Source organism: Erpetoichthys calabaricus, chromosome 5 (genome assembly GCF_900747795.2).
Source record: "Erpetoichthys calabaricus chromosome 5, fErpCal1.3, whole genome shotgun sequence".
Classification (NCBI taxonomy): Eukaryota; Metazoa; Chordata; class Cladistia; order Polypteriformes; family Polypteridae; genus Erpetoichthys; species Erpetoichthys calabaricus.
This window is the reverse complement of record NC_041398.2, coordinates 127,128,117-127,142,666: the sequence shown is the minus strand read 5'-3', so window position 1 is coordinate 127,142,666 and position 14,550 is coordinate 127,128,117. Positions and strand designations below refer to the sequence as shown.

The 14,550-nt window shown below is 34.9% G+C and overlaps 1 protein-coding gene across 10 annotated transcripts in view; it reads right to left on the bottom strand.

The window, feature by feature from the left end:
- Positions 1-14,550, bottom strand: part of kiaa1109 (KIAA1109 ortholog) — a 371,922-nt gene that overhangs the window by 55,580 nt on the left and 301,792 nt on the right. For 5 of the 10 annotated variants that reach the window (XM_051928377.1, XM_051928381.1, XM_051928382.1 and 2 more), the window contains 7 exons: positions 13,957-14,183; positions 13,081-13,281; positions 12,181-12,311; positions 8,364-8,487; positions 5,999-6,108; positions 2,576-2,660; positions 1,844-1,903 (listed from right to left, as the gene is read on the bottom strand). In XM_051928377.1, coding sequence (XP_051784337.1) covers positions 1,844-1,903; positions 2,576-2,660; positions 5,999-6,108; positions 8,364-8,487; positions 12,181-12,311; positions 13,081-13,281; positions 13,957-14,183 — 938 coding nt within the window. The remainder of the gene's footprint in view (positions 1-1,843; positions 1,904-2,575; positions 2,661-5,998; positions 6,109-8,363; positions 8,488-12,180; positions 12,312-13,080; positions 13,282-13,956; positions 14,184-14,550) is intronic. The other 5 variants (XM_051928380.1, XM_051928383.1, XM_051928384.1 and 2 more) reach the window with 3 other exon arrangements.

Sequence of the window (14,550 nt, the reverse complement as noted above, 5' to 3'; positions counted from 1 at the left end):
GATGATATCTGCCAAAAATCTAAGTAAAAAAATAAAGGATTACTGGGCTCTAAAAGTAAACAATGTCAAACAATGCACAACAATAAACCTTGGGGTTTATTTTGAACATCACTTTGTCACTCTACACAAAAATCAATATTATGATAATAGACATCGCCCTTAGATACTGTTCATAAATTAAGTTGATTGTATATTTTTACTATTATATAATGGTTATGGAACAGCTACACTGAAAAAAAAAAAGAAAAAAAAAAAAAACTCAGCTATGATATTTACCAAATTTGTCATAATTGGCAAAATATCTTTTTATATTAAAGCATAAACATTTAAATGTGTAAAATTTTGGGTGTTTCTGGTATTTGACGATAATTTTAATCTTTGTCAGGAAATCACAAACAGTAGTTTATAATATGTGGGTAAAATGATATATAAAAAAGATTTTGGGTGATATCATCAGAAAAATTAATGTTTTTGTGAGTTTTTTTGTATAAAATCATGGGAATGCATGCACTTTTCTTTGAGCAGACAGAAGTGTTCAAAAGTGAAGAATGAACGATGCATCATACAAGCAGTAAAAAGGACAAAAACAGATAAGACATCAACACAAGCTTAACTACACCAAGAAGGATCACAGCATTGACACTATAAGCATAAATCAGCTTCTAATTTGGAGGTACATGAATAAGAATTTAAGAGTTCCCTGCAAATGTGAAATTTGATGCTTAATTATGAATTGTATTTAATCATTATTATCAAAACTTGTAAGAATAAAAAATTAATTTAAACGACCATAATGTAAAACTTGTGTGAATTAATATTTCTGAGAATATAAATATAAATTATGTTGTAGTCTAAAGAATTACCCCGGCTTCCTTCTGAATGCATATACAATAAAATATTTTAACAATCTAAATGAATTACAAGCAAAAGTAAATGAAAAATAATTCTTACTCCAAGTTGTCTTAAAGCAGAGTGTTCAATATTTATACCACTGGAACAGAAGCAGTGATTTTCTCAGGGGCGCATCTTGTGATTGGCTGTTTAAAAGGAATCTGTACATTTGGTTTTTCCTGTATGACACTAAGTTTTAGGCCACATTTTAACTACTTGCTTTCAGTGCCCTAGATGCATTCAAATTTCAGACTGAAAATATATTATTAGCAGGTATGCTGATTTATTTATATGTATCATACTTGTTCATTTAAAATACAGTAATTACAAACATTTTACAGCAGGCCTGAAATTTTCCACAACCCTGTTGTTATATAAACCGAAATCCTCAGAAGGAGAAAGAAGTTAAGTTAGTGGTTTATTGGTTAATTCATGCAAATTCATTACCAAAAAAATACAACATACTGTATGTATGACAAAGGGTATCTAAACTATAAATGCATGTCATCCTAGTTTATCTCCGTTTTCTTTTTCTATCTAAATTAAAGGTTTGATTTTATCGTAGTGAGTAGCAGACTAGTGAGTTACTGGGTATGTTATGTTAGGTGATCGGCTTCATGGGAACGCATGGCCAACTTGCCTCTGACTTGCTAAGATTACATAAATGAAGGTAACAACTGACAATTGCTGGGTGGGGGGAAAAAAAAACGTATAATGTGAGATAGTTTGATATATGAAAGGGATGTGACAGTACTGTTTATGCTAAAAACAGACTGCTAGTAATAAAAACAGTTTTATCTTGTCAAAAATGATATATTTTAGAAAATATATATGTTGAAAAAATGAATTTGCATGTTAAGGAAAAAGAGAGAGAACCTTTTCAGATTGTGTTAGCAGCATTCAGTTAAAGATTTATTTTATAACTTGTTTTCCTTCACCCTCTTGTAAATACCTTGAAATACACTTCGGTGGGGCTCTCAGAGGAATGTGCAATGCCCAGTGATGTATTCAGCTTCAAGATGGAAACAAATAATGTTTTGAATAAGTCAAAGTAGTGTGAATGTGCCACAACCTTTTTCTTTCATTTCAGTATTTTCATAGTTCAGACTCCTTTGCTTATCATAACCATAACTAGAAGGAATTTTGTTTCTGCATTTGGAAACTTGCAAAGAGACCCTGACAGGCAAATACGGCATTCTTCAGGAATTTTATCCAGGAACTCTAAACTCTGAGGGTCCAAGATACTGACACTTTTCACTGATAAAACATTTCAGTCGTCTTCATTGTTAATTTGCCTATTTTGTGGGCTGTTTTTGTATATTTATGAATTAAATGAAATTTGTAAAAGTATAAATAGATGAACAATCCAATACAGGTCTTTTGAAATACAAAATTATATCCTTACTAAGCCAATTCATAATGTAATACCCAGACTGTAGCTGAAACTGTGTAAATGTTTAAAGATGGTAAACACATGGACAGCTACTTCCACCTTAGAGGTTACAACGCTTTATAAAATTGTGGTCTGTCCTTATAAATAAAATCATTTTCTTTTTAAAAAAGTCAACATTTTCACACTGAAAGTTAAGTTATTAGTCTCTGCATGAGTTTTTACCGTCAGTTTTGGAAAACACGGTGAAAATGTATGCTACAAAATAAAATGATAATTTAATATTATGCTTACTGTGTCTTGAATGTTAAATGTAACACGAGGTCCAGGGGAGGCAGCATCTATGCGAATTTCAGGAAGATCTTCACTTTCTCCAAATCTAGAAATCAGAAGGCACATGGCTATGTATAATGTTTGCAATAAAAACACCAAAAAATATCACAAAAACAACTAAACAATTTTGGTGTTTTGCGTATTTCTTGTGTACAGACATTTGCCCAAGACAAATTAAGCCTTACTTGACATTAGATCTCTCTCTCAAAACCTGATCTGATTAAAGTCTTTTTAAAAATGTGAACATCCAAAACTTTGCACAGCTATGTATTTCATTTTTGTGAACTCTAATATTTACTTATTTCTGACCCAGCTATTTATTTCAATACTTTTTCATCGGACTTGTGGTTACTGGTAGCTTTTTTGCTCAAGCTAAACTTATTTTATTAATGGTTTTTGACTACAAACATAGTGTATATTTCATTCATTCTGTCTGTCTGTCTAGTTAAAGGGGTGGCCAGGGAGGCCTTTCCTCTCCAACAGATGCATTATGTTGCTAAATGAATTCTCAAATAAAAGTTTTATTCCCTCAATTTTTTCTGAGGCCACAACCAATGGAAGTATGTTGATAATAGGCAGAGTGGTGGCTCTGAGGCTAGGAATCTACAGTGGCAATCGGAAGGCTGTTGGTTCGAATCCCGTAAAATGCCAAAAGGGACTCTGCTCTGTTGGGCCCTTGAGCAAGGCCCTTAACCTGCAATTGCTAAGTGTTTTGAGTAGTGAGAAAAGTGCTATATAAATGCAAAGAAATATTATAATCAATTGATATTTCATGGTGATGCATCATTAGTGCTGCTGCAATTCCAAGGCCATTAAGATCCTCAAAGGCTCCTGAGTGATTTATTGAATAAAGCTCCCTAACAGAAAGTTGATCTCACTTTTAACAATTAAATTCAGTGCACAGAACCCAGTCATTTCAACTGGTTGTTCCCAGTTTTTTTTTCAGGTTGCGGACCTGGTGGTGTTAGTTTGGTGGCGAGGTGGTATATCTCTTTGCCAAAAGAAAAGGCCCATTGTCATCAAGGGTCCCTGCACGCACACCTGGAATGCCCTGATGGTAAATCCGCTCCTGTGCCTTGGAGTTCAGGGGTTATGAAATCTGTGTTCCCTGCATGAAGTTCGCATGTGGGTCCACGTGGACTTGCCCCGGTTTCCTCCTACACTTTAAAGACATGCAGTTAAGGTGAACTGATTATTCTAAATTGGCTCTAATGTGCGCATGTGTGTGTGTGTTTACTCTACAATATGATGTCAGGGATTCTTGTATCCGTTGTTTGCCAGGATAGGTTCCAACTGCCTCATGACCCTGCTCTGGTAAGTGGGTATCAAAAACGGATGGATCAATGAATACTTTAATCCATTATGCTTTAAGCAACTCTCTTTCTTGCATGTTGCCTATCCTTTAAACAAACGGAAACATTCTGTACAATTTCAATAAGATTAGTTTACTGTTTCTGATTTAGCTTGAGAGAGTTCATTTTGTCTACAGTATATTTTTCTTTTATACATCACATTCACCCCTGCAACAATATCTTTAAAAAACAAAAATGTGATATCTATCTCTTTGATATTGTTTATGGTATCTGTGAAGTTTTAAATGTCTTAATGTAAGTGTTAATCTAATGATTTATTCAAACAATTTTTCTATATTTGGCATGAGGTGTGATGTATATATGCAGCAGTACAGTTGCGACTCTATATATAAAAAAAAAAAAAAAAAAGCCACTATCTTTTATCTCCAAGCCTGGATGTCAAACCCTGCCCATGTTCAAAACCCTTAATTGCCCCTATTTTAGCTTAAAATAGTGGCATTCAGATTTCGGTTTTTGACAAATGACAAAGGAACCAGCAGCTCTGTAACTAACGTACTCCCATTTAAACCTGTGAATATACATCATGTAGCATCTCTGTTATTACAATGTTTTGAAATATGTAAATGAGAGAGAAGAGAAAAAGAGGTGTAAATCTATCCCTGACCACAAAACATATGATAAAGATTTGTCTTAGAAGAATGAAAGCACAACAAGCCATATAATTAAATAACAATTTTCATTATTTTCTAGGCCTGGCTTTTCACTACTAAACTGTCTTGAATGAAAACCTGAAGACACTGTAGCCCTTCAGGACAGTAATTGAGGACCCCTGATTTAGACCATCAGGCTGTAAACTACACCAGTGATATGTCCAACAATAAAAGTTATACTGAGCAAAGGATTACTGCCATTTGAAAACCTAAATATCAAAATATCAAAGATAAGAACACATTGACCTGTGATATCATGATTTGTATTAATAATGTAGATAAGTTAGTATCTATTATTGAGTCTAAAGTACTGAGAATATTTTTACCAATTTCCAAAATGAAATCACTAGAAACTGTCAAGACCAAAAGGACTAAATAGACAGTGTAAGTGTGATTACTTATTTTGCCTATATGCAGTATGATTACCTGGATAGCAATGCTATATATTTTGTTTAGCTATTCACATATAATCTGAATGCTACTAACCATGGCTTCAGATTATTAGGATTACTGAAGGGAGAGTAATAGAAAGTATTTGCAAAATTTTGGCATGGAGTGGCAGCGGTCTGCTAGATGCGTCCCAGCTTGGACATCCACAGGAGTTCATGGGAAGAAGAGTCTGAAAGTTGAACCCTGTCAGAGTCTCTGGGTGACACAAGGGAGTCCTCTTGGGGGAGGACTGCCCTGGTTTCCAAACAAACCAGGAGTGTTCTCCACAAGTCATACTGGGTCACTGGAAGCCGTACCGGGTTCAGTATAAAAGGACCATGTTGCTTTACATCAAGGAGTCAGAGTTGGGAGGCAGCAGGCAACATTCAAATGGAGGTGGGAGGAGAGGAAAGAGTTGATTTTGTATGGTAATTGGTTGTGCTTTATTGTACAAATTGATTGGAGGATTAAAAATTCATTTTTTGAACTCATAACTGTGTTGGGCATTATTGGGTCTGGGCTTTGGGGCTCAGTGGTACCTCCTACTGGAGTTACTAGCCACTACACTACACTAAAAACCACACATCGTAGAAATATTCAATCAGTTCATTAACTGAACAAAAAGGAAAAATGACAGTTCAGCTGCATGCTGCATCATTACATTAAATTCAACAAACTTAAAAAAAATAAATGTACAGTGACAGCTACTATTATAAAGAATGTATTTTAAAAACATAGAAATGTATAAAACATGCTTATCTGAACACCTGTTTTCAAAATATAAATATGTAGTGCAGGTCTGTGATTTTTGTGGCTTCCGATACTTGTGCAAACATTATTTCAGACTTTTGGAATTGTACTTTAAAACAGACATATGTAAGTGCCAGTGGAAATATCCTAATGAATAAAAATGATTAAAAAAAATGCTTTACCTTGCTCGATCCATCCTTTTCAAAGGGGGTCTTCCAGTTGCTGATATACTTTTTGATCTGTTATAACTAGGCTTGTATCCTAATCCCCACTTGTCTTTCAAGGATGCTGCCTATTAAAACACAGTATTAAGGTTAAATAATTTAAAGATACCACATGTATTAATTCAAGGTAAAAATCACAAATTAAGCTAAAAAAAGCATTTAAAAAAATGCACGTAGAGCATACGTTAGGAAAACGGAGCATTATTTTTTCAATTTAAAAATCAAAAATATGAAATGGCTTTATATGTGAACTTACACTATCCAAAATTTTCTATCATTTTCTATGTTTCTTTTACATTTATCACCTGCCTCAATTTATTGAGATACCTCTAAAACTACTACACTATATACCATAATAACCTGGGCTACACAAAATGAACTGCTTTATCCCTTTCTGTTATTTTGTTTGTCACTACTGCGATATACCCTTCTTTGATACATTCATATGATAATTATATACAGTAATCCCTCCTCCATCGCGGGGGTTGCGTTCCAGAGCCACCCGCGAAATAAGAAAATCCGCGAAGTAGAAACCATATGTTTATATGGTTATTTTTATATTGTCATGCTTGGGTCACAGATTTGCGCAGAAACACAGGAGGTTGTAGAGAGACAGGAACGTTATTCAAACACTGCAAACAAACATTTGTCTCTTTTTCAAAAGTTTAAACTGTGCTCCATGACAAGACAGAGATGACAGTTCTGTCTCACAATTAAAAGAATGCAAACATATCTTCCTTTTCAAAGGAGTGCGTGTCAGGAGCACAGAATGTCACATAGATAGAGAAAACAATCTCTAGCAAACAAATCAATAGGGCTGTTTGGCTTAAGTATGCGAAGCACTGCGGCACAAAGCTGTTGAAGGCGGCAGCTCACACCCCCTCCGTCAGGAGCAGACAAAGAGAGAGAGAGACAGAGTTTGTTTTTCAAGCAAAAATCAATACGTGCCCTTCGAGCTTTTAAGTATGCGAAGCACCGTGCAGCTGCACAAAAGATAGCAACGTGAAGATAACCTTTCAGCATTTTTAGACGAGCGTCCGTATCGTCTAGGTGTGCGAACAGCCCCCCTGCTCAATCCCCCTACGTCAGGATCACAGAAAGTCAGCGCAAGAGAAAGAGAAAAGTAAGCTGGGTAGCTTCTCAGCCATCTGCCAATAGCGTCCCTTGTATGAAATCAACTGGGCAAACCAACTGAGGAAGCATGTACCAGAAATTAAAAGACCCATTGTCCGCAGAAACCCGCGAAGCAGCGAAAAATCTGCGATATATAATTAAATATGCTTACATATAAAATCCGCGATGGAGTGAAGCCGCGAAAGGCGAAGCGCGATATAGCGAGGGATTACTGTACTCTTATTCTGTTTACTTGCCAGTGTGGATGAAAGTTAATTGGCCAGTTGCCCATTCCAACGGAGGCTGTTCGTCTTGACTTCTTTGCTCTAATGCTGTTCTTTTGTGTGTTTTTTTTCCCCACCACCATGGAAAGGATCATCATTTTAGTGCCTGCTAATAATGATTTCAGAGAATGCTAATGGTAGACCTTTCTCCCTGAACAACTGATTCCGAAATGCAGAAAATGGATTGTGGAACTGTACCTGCTAAAACAGAGTCTCGTATATAGTACAATATCTGAGAGAACCAGATATTGAGAATCAGGACTGCATTTGCAAAACTTAAGACATGCCACATGTTTTTATAGTTTATGTGTCCCTCCTATTTACTGCAAAAAAAATTACAACCCACAGGAAATATTTGTGGAAAATACAGTAAATGGTGACTGTCTTTAAATAGAGTTTAACCATTAAAAGCAGTAACATCATAAAAATAAAAACAATTGAAACTATTTTACAAACAACAGTGCTGTGATATTTTAAAATACACTGCCTGAATAATAATGGAATTTACTAAAAATGAAAAAAAAAAATCAAGCAGTGCTCACAGTACTTTAATGCAGTGTTGTTCATTTCTATAGTGAGATAAAGAAGTTGGACAGTAACAAAATAAACTGCACCATAATGACAACTTTTTCTTCCTGAACCTCCTCCACCAACCTTTCAATACTACTAAACGGGTACTAGAAATTAGAATAAAAGTGAAGGGAGTCTTTGACTTGGATGCTTTTGTGATAGACTGTGATTTCACAATGCTTTTTTTCATTCTGGTAGTAGAATAGAATAGAGCAAATTTTGTGTGCTAGAAGACTGCATAATGACAGAGTCTGGCATGAACTAAGGTTTTCTGTGAATGACTGAGAGGATTAGACACATTTTTAAAAAACAGCAATTCTCTTGAAGTAAATATAAGAGAGATGGAAAATGCTTACCCTCATGCTGGATCTCCTGAGTTTTTTTCGAACATCCCTCCGTATGTCATTCACTGCAACAGACTCCAGCTGCTGATAACGCTGGATTTCCTGATTTATAGTTCCTTCACTAGCTCCAAGTTTCCTATGATGTAAGAAAATGAGTGTTTTGACTTTTTTGTCTTACTTAATGTGTGAGCTGTACCTTTAAGTGAGATGTGCAACCAAGGTTCCAAGGTTATTAAATAAAATTACTTTATGACATGCTTTTGAGGTTTAAAACATTTGTCTTACTATACAAATCAAACAGATATACAAAAAACATTGTATTAAATTAATGAATTAAAATTGTATTAATTTTTATATTCAAGCCACCAATTTTTGTAAAGCTTTTAACAGCACTAAATCAGCCTAAATGACTGCAGTCATTAATGCAACAATACTTGTATTGACATCCCCTGCTTTACAAACAACCTCTTTTGAAAAATGCTAGTATACTAGCCGACGCCCGCCGTACCATACAGTGGTGTAAGAATAGGAATGGAAAACGGTGAGAAAGGAATTCAGAAATCAAGAAGAAATAAATACTTCTTGAAAGACGCAGTGTGCATGTGGAATTTCCGGTCAAGCAGGATTACATGTGAAAAGTGACAAATAAATCAGGCTTTCCGCATTTACGTACTATGGCCATGGCATCCTGATAGTTTTGTTGCATGTATCTTGGACTTCCTGGAAATGTGGACGGTAATATGATCATTTTGCCCACACGTACGTTGTTATTTTCAGCGTTTGCTTGCAGTGCATCTGAAAGTCCTTTGTATTGTTCCACGAGCAGATCTTGTTGATGTAATCTGAGATAGTTGAGATGCGCGCCCTCTGTTTTAACATACGCATCTACGATGTACTGTTGAAATAGTTTGCCGCTGGAGTGCAAAATACTAAATGTATTCCTCATTGCTAATCTGAACGCGTAAAATTGGCATTGAGTAAGCCTTATTCGCTTGCCAGTTCTTTTATTGGGAACATGTTTGTGCCAACCAATGTTTCCGTAAGGGAATAAAAGTGGGTAAACCATAGGATCGCAATTCATATTGAGCGTGGAAATCTGTTTACAGGAGTTGCCTATGGGATAGATGCAAATGTCCCTTTCGGCAGGCGTTTCGCCATCTTCTCCGACGAAAATCTCTGCAACATCGGTGTGACATGTCGGGGCATCATATCGTCGTAAATCCATTTGTACAGATGCTGTTGGATTGGACTGAGCGATTTCATGCATGTGTTTATATGATTTAGCGAAGGGGTTGATGGTTCTGAGCATGGAATCTAGCTGGAGAAGTACATTTTCGCTGCATGCAGAGTTTGCTTTATTTTGTAAGCGTACTTAAGTAGCTTGCGCTGTGTCAAAAACATACAACTGTCCATATCCTGGAGAGGTAGAATTGTTAGCGTATTGTGGAGAGATTTGGTGATAAATTTGCCCGTGTATTTTAAAACAGTATGGTCCGTGGCCAGGAGGCTGAGTTATCTGTGCACCCATGGAAGCAAACACTAGAGAAGAGTTGTATTCACGAATGTGTTCACGATAATTTTTAGCTTCTGATGTTTGCTGTGTAAGATGCTGTTGTAAAGACACAGGTGGCTCCCGCAAAGGTGGCAAAGCTACTTTACCGTTGTGGCAGCACCTCAAGCACTTGTTGGATGTATTACGCTCAGCAGGCCAGTATAGTGCATGACATGGAAGAGGAAGAATAGGAATCGAGAAATGCCATGTTGGCGGGACCGGTTTTGAAGTGGAAGCAGGACGAACCAGAACAAAAATATATATATAAGAGATGAAACAAAAATTTTAGCAGTCTTTATCATCTAGCAAAGCACACTGGAGCTAAATTTTCACATTAATGAAGACCAAGTCTGAGACCATTTTCACACCCGTTCCACTAGAGCCAATACCTGATCACCTTTGCAGTCATTCCAAATACATCATGCTAGAATAAGCTTTTAAAGCACAGAGAAAGCAGATTCTCTCCACTTTTTCTTTTTTTTTTCTTCTCCATTTATTTTATTAACTTATTAAATTCATCTATTTACTTATTTTTTACTAGCTTTAAGTTTTACTCTGCTGGCTTAGCTATCTTTCTCAGGGGTGGGGGTTGATTTGTTTTCGATCTTATTTTTGTAAAAATCGATTTATTCGTATGGAATGTTGTGTGATTTCAATAAAATCAATAAAATAAAATAAAAACAAAACCAAATACATCACGCTACAGCTTACAGAAAGGAGCTAGGCTGCAGTGAGATGTTTGGGGTGGGACTATATGTTAATGATGTGCAGCCCCAGGCTTAGCCATTTCAGATGATGTGGCTGAAATTAGATGTCTTTTGAAGGGGAAGGAGTTAACTCTGTGGGCTACGGCAAGGTGTGCTCTTGTGTTCATGTGGTATGGTTCACTCACCTTGTCACAAATAATTTCACTTTATCTTGAAAAAGATACTGAAATATATGGAAAAGTTCAGAAATATCAAATATGAAGCTTGAAGAGATAAAGTGTAGGTGAACAGTTTATTGAAAAGAATTTAATGTAGGAAAATGTCTATTATGGGTTTGTTTTATTGACTAATGTGATTATTACACAATTTCCATGTATTTCCATGTTATTTGAACAAAAATGGGTATCATTTTGGAGGTCAGAGTACACTTAAAATGTTTACCCATTTGAATCAATCATAAGTAAATGTTCACGTTACAAAAGTTCACACAACAAAGGTTTTTGCAAGAACAGATTAGCTTCATAAAGCTAAAAACCCGTATAGCGGTTTGCTTTATTTATATACTTTGCTACATTTTACAGATGTACAGTAATAGTTCACAATACTAGTCTTAGACATTCATTGGCACAATTTGTCTATTTTTATGCTTTGTATAATTTCATCACAGGAATTTGCAGTTAAAATGTTTAACAGTAGAAATAAAAAACTAATAATTGAAAGCCCTTTTTATTCCTTAATCTCATGTGTTATACTAATGTGAGACTGACATGCCATACCAGGAAAAAGCCTTTATACTTCTTGTTCAACTATTGTTTTAGGGAAAACAGAAAGATCTAAGATTGTATAATGTTAACATTGCATTTGAGTAAGTTGCTACATCCACTTGATTTTTCATTTGTGGAGTATTAATATGTTGTCAAGTTACATTAAAAAATTGATCGTAAAAAACACAGCACTTTTACTGCAATTTACTGGATTTTATTGATTTTGGTTGTTGTCTTTTTGTTTTATTCATGTTTTGGTTTTGAACATTCTTGTAAAAAAACTCTCAAATTATTAAGAAACTTTGTTTTTGTAATTTTGGGCCATAAGTTTTCACCATTCCTCTCTTCCTTTTGCATACAGTAAGTTTTGGCTCTTTCTGGTCTATGCAGGCCACAAAGTCTGATTTTTGTATTTAGGGACCAGGCTTATCTTGTGTTTTTTGCAGCCTGTAAGATGTTTCCAGGCTTCACTGGAGCCTTGAGTCTGTTTTAGAGTTTTATAGAGCCTTGCAACCATAACACTCTGGAATAAAGAGGTTAAGTAGCAGCATCGCAGAAACAAAAAAGGTACCTAGATACCTAACTTCAGGTTTAGAATCCATAAAGTAAATGAGTACAATATCACAAAGAGACTAATCTACATCCGATACACTAAATTTGGAATGCTAATTAAAACTGTGGAATATTCCCAACATACAGTATACTAAGCTGACAGCCATGGTATTCTAAAGGAAGGATAAATAAATAATTTTAATAAATAAATATAACAACATTCATCAAGGATTATTGGGGTAGGGGGAACTTACTTCAGGTCATCAATAACTTTAGCCTGTTCATTTAGTTCTCGGATGTCCACTAGACGCTTAGGAAATTTTCTTGCACGGCCATCATTTATCTGGTTTCCACCTGCTACTTGACGTCTATGATCAGCCGGTTCCTGTGTAAACCATTATTATAATCAATACTCAAAAACTTGAATTTTAGATCAGGTGATGTTAAATTTTAATCAGAAGTAAACAAGGATTCTTATATAGAAAGCAAACCTTCACCCACAAAGACCATAGAAAATGCATTTAAATGTCCAGAGTAAACATAGCGAATAGAAGTAATTTGCTTGAGTTATCGCTAAATATTTTGATAGAATAAATGTAAAAACACTGAGCAAGAGCATGATCTTAGCAACATACTTCAGAAAAGAAAAAAAAACTCAATTTTGTGAATTTGCCCACTTAGGAATTTCTCATAGAAAGTAAAAAGTGAAAAATATAGTAATTGCAACCCCAAATAAAGGCAGAAGAAATAGGTCTGAACAAAAAAATTCTCAAGTCCCCCATACAAAAAATTCAGAATCATTCATTTAAAGCATAGAAAAGTCCCAAATCCAAAAACAGCACTTGCTATTCTCCAAATGAAAAGCTGTCACAGCATTTTAATTTTGGAATCATTTTGACTTAATTCAAAGTCTAGTATGATCCAAAATACAATCATAAATTTATATTTCACTGAAACTGACTGGAGAACAGAAAATGCTTAATGAAAAAAACAGCAACTGACCATGTTAATTTCTTTTCTAGTTTCACTTCAGAATCTAGAGAGATTGATGGCTTGTGGCATGATAGAAGAAACAATCAAATGAAGAGAGAAGACCTGGCCCTTTTGATTTAGGTTTCAACTCATTGCTTTGCATGCAAAACTACAGTACATACACATCCCCATGACTGCGGTCTAGATGCTTTGATACTGTATCTGCTAGAATGAGAACTCTTGCAAGGTGATGAAAGACAGAGAAAGTCTTCTGGGACTGAGCGTCTCTGACTTTCAGTGCTTAACCCAAGAAGGTGGTTAACAAGACGCTTCCGAAATGAAAGTCTTAAATGTTCTCCAATGACAGTGGCTTCTACAGAATTCTAAACAGCAAAGAACTGATCTTAGAAAATATTTTTGTTTCTATTTCATAATCTTTTCTCAAGTAAAATAAAAAAATAAGACCATTTTTTGGAAAAGTCATGCTTTTGAAGACACTTGGAAAAAAATATTATAAAACTCCATTATAATCAGATTATCAAATACGTTAGAATGAAGGTAAATTAACTGGGTGTACAATAAAATGTTTTATACGCTATTAATCTTAAAAGTAATAATCAAGTGATAAAAAGATGCACTGTTTCAGATTTCTAAACCTTCAAAATCATCTTGACTACTAAAGAAACACAACCCCTGAACCCCATTTCTTGAAAAGTATTGGATGACAAATGATATTATCCAACAGGAATTTAAAATCAATGTGTGATTAATATTTACACCTTAATGAAAATACAACAAAAGGATCTGGAACAAAACAGATATTCAAAAATTTTTAATGAAAACAGAAGATGTAGTTTATAAAGTAAGTTTAAAACTCAGTAAATTGCATTCTTAAAATTATTTTAAAGAAACACTATTTTTTGCCAGTGCACTTAACATAATTAACTACATTCTTCCTGGATATTTTAACAAACCATCCTTAAAACTGTTATCGTGGCACATTATAATTACCAAACACATATATGCTGTAAAATGTAAAGAACAAAAAAGGTCCCCACCGTCTGGATTATAGGAGACATACTGACAGGCTCATCTTCATCCGAGATATCAGCAATATTAACAGAGTTCAGATCAGCAATATCATCCACATCTTCTTCTCCGGTCAGGGATGTCAGTGTATTACCAAGAGCGTTAAGCCTCTTTCCAATGTTAGGATCCATATGGACATCAATGCCACACATTTTCCACAAGATATTTAAAGTCCATGTACCTGCACTGCTACTTTCTGTTTCACAAAGAAGGTGCAACACATTACCTCCTAAGCTAATTATAAATATAAACATGTATACTATGAATATACTATAACACATTCTCAAATAAAATGGAAAAACATGATAACTACCATTCTCCAGATTTAACTAGGAAGTAAAACAGGGTGAATATATTTTAATTTGTTGCAGTACCCAGTTATTTATCAAAATGCAGTTGCTTCAAGAGTATTAGAACCTTTTCAAATCTTATCTTTCTGAGCTTTATGCACGTTACTGTACATGTTACCAAAATTCCATTACTCAATTAATGTTAGCAGCCAATATTTATGAACTAAATAAAATGTTTACACATCCTAACTACATTATCAATATTAACGTTTT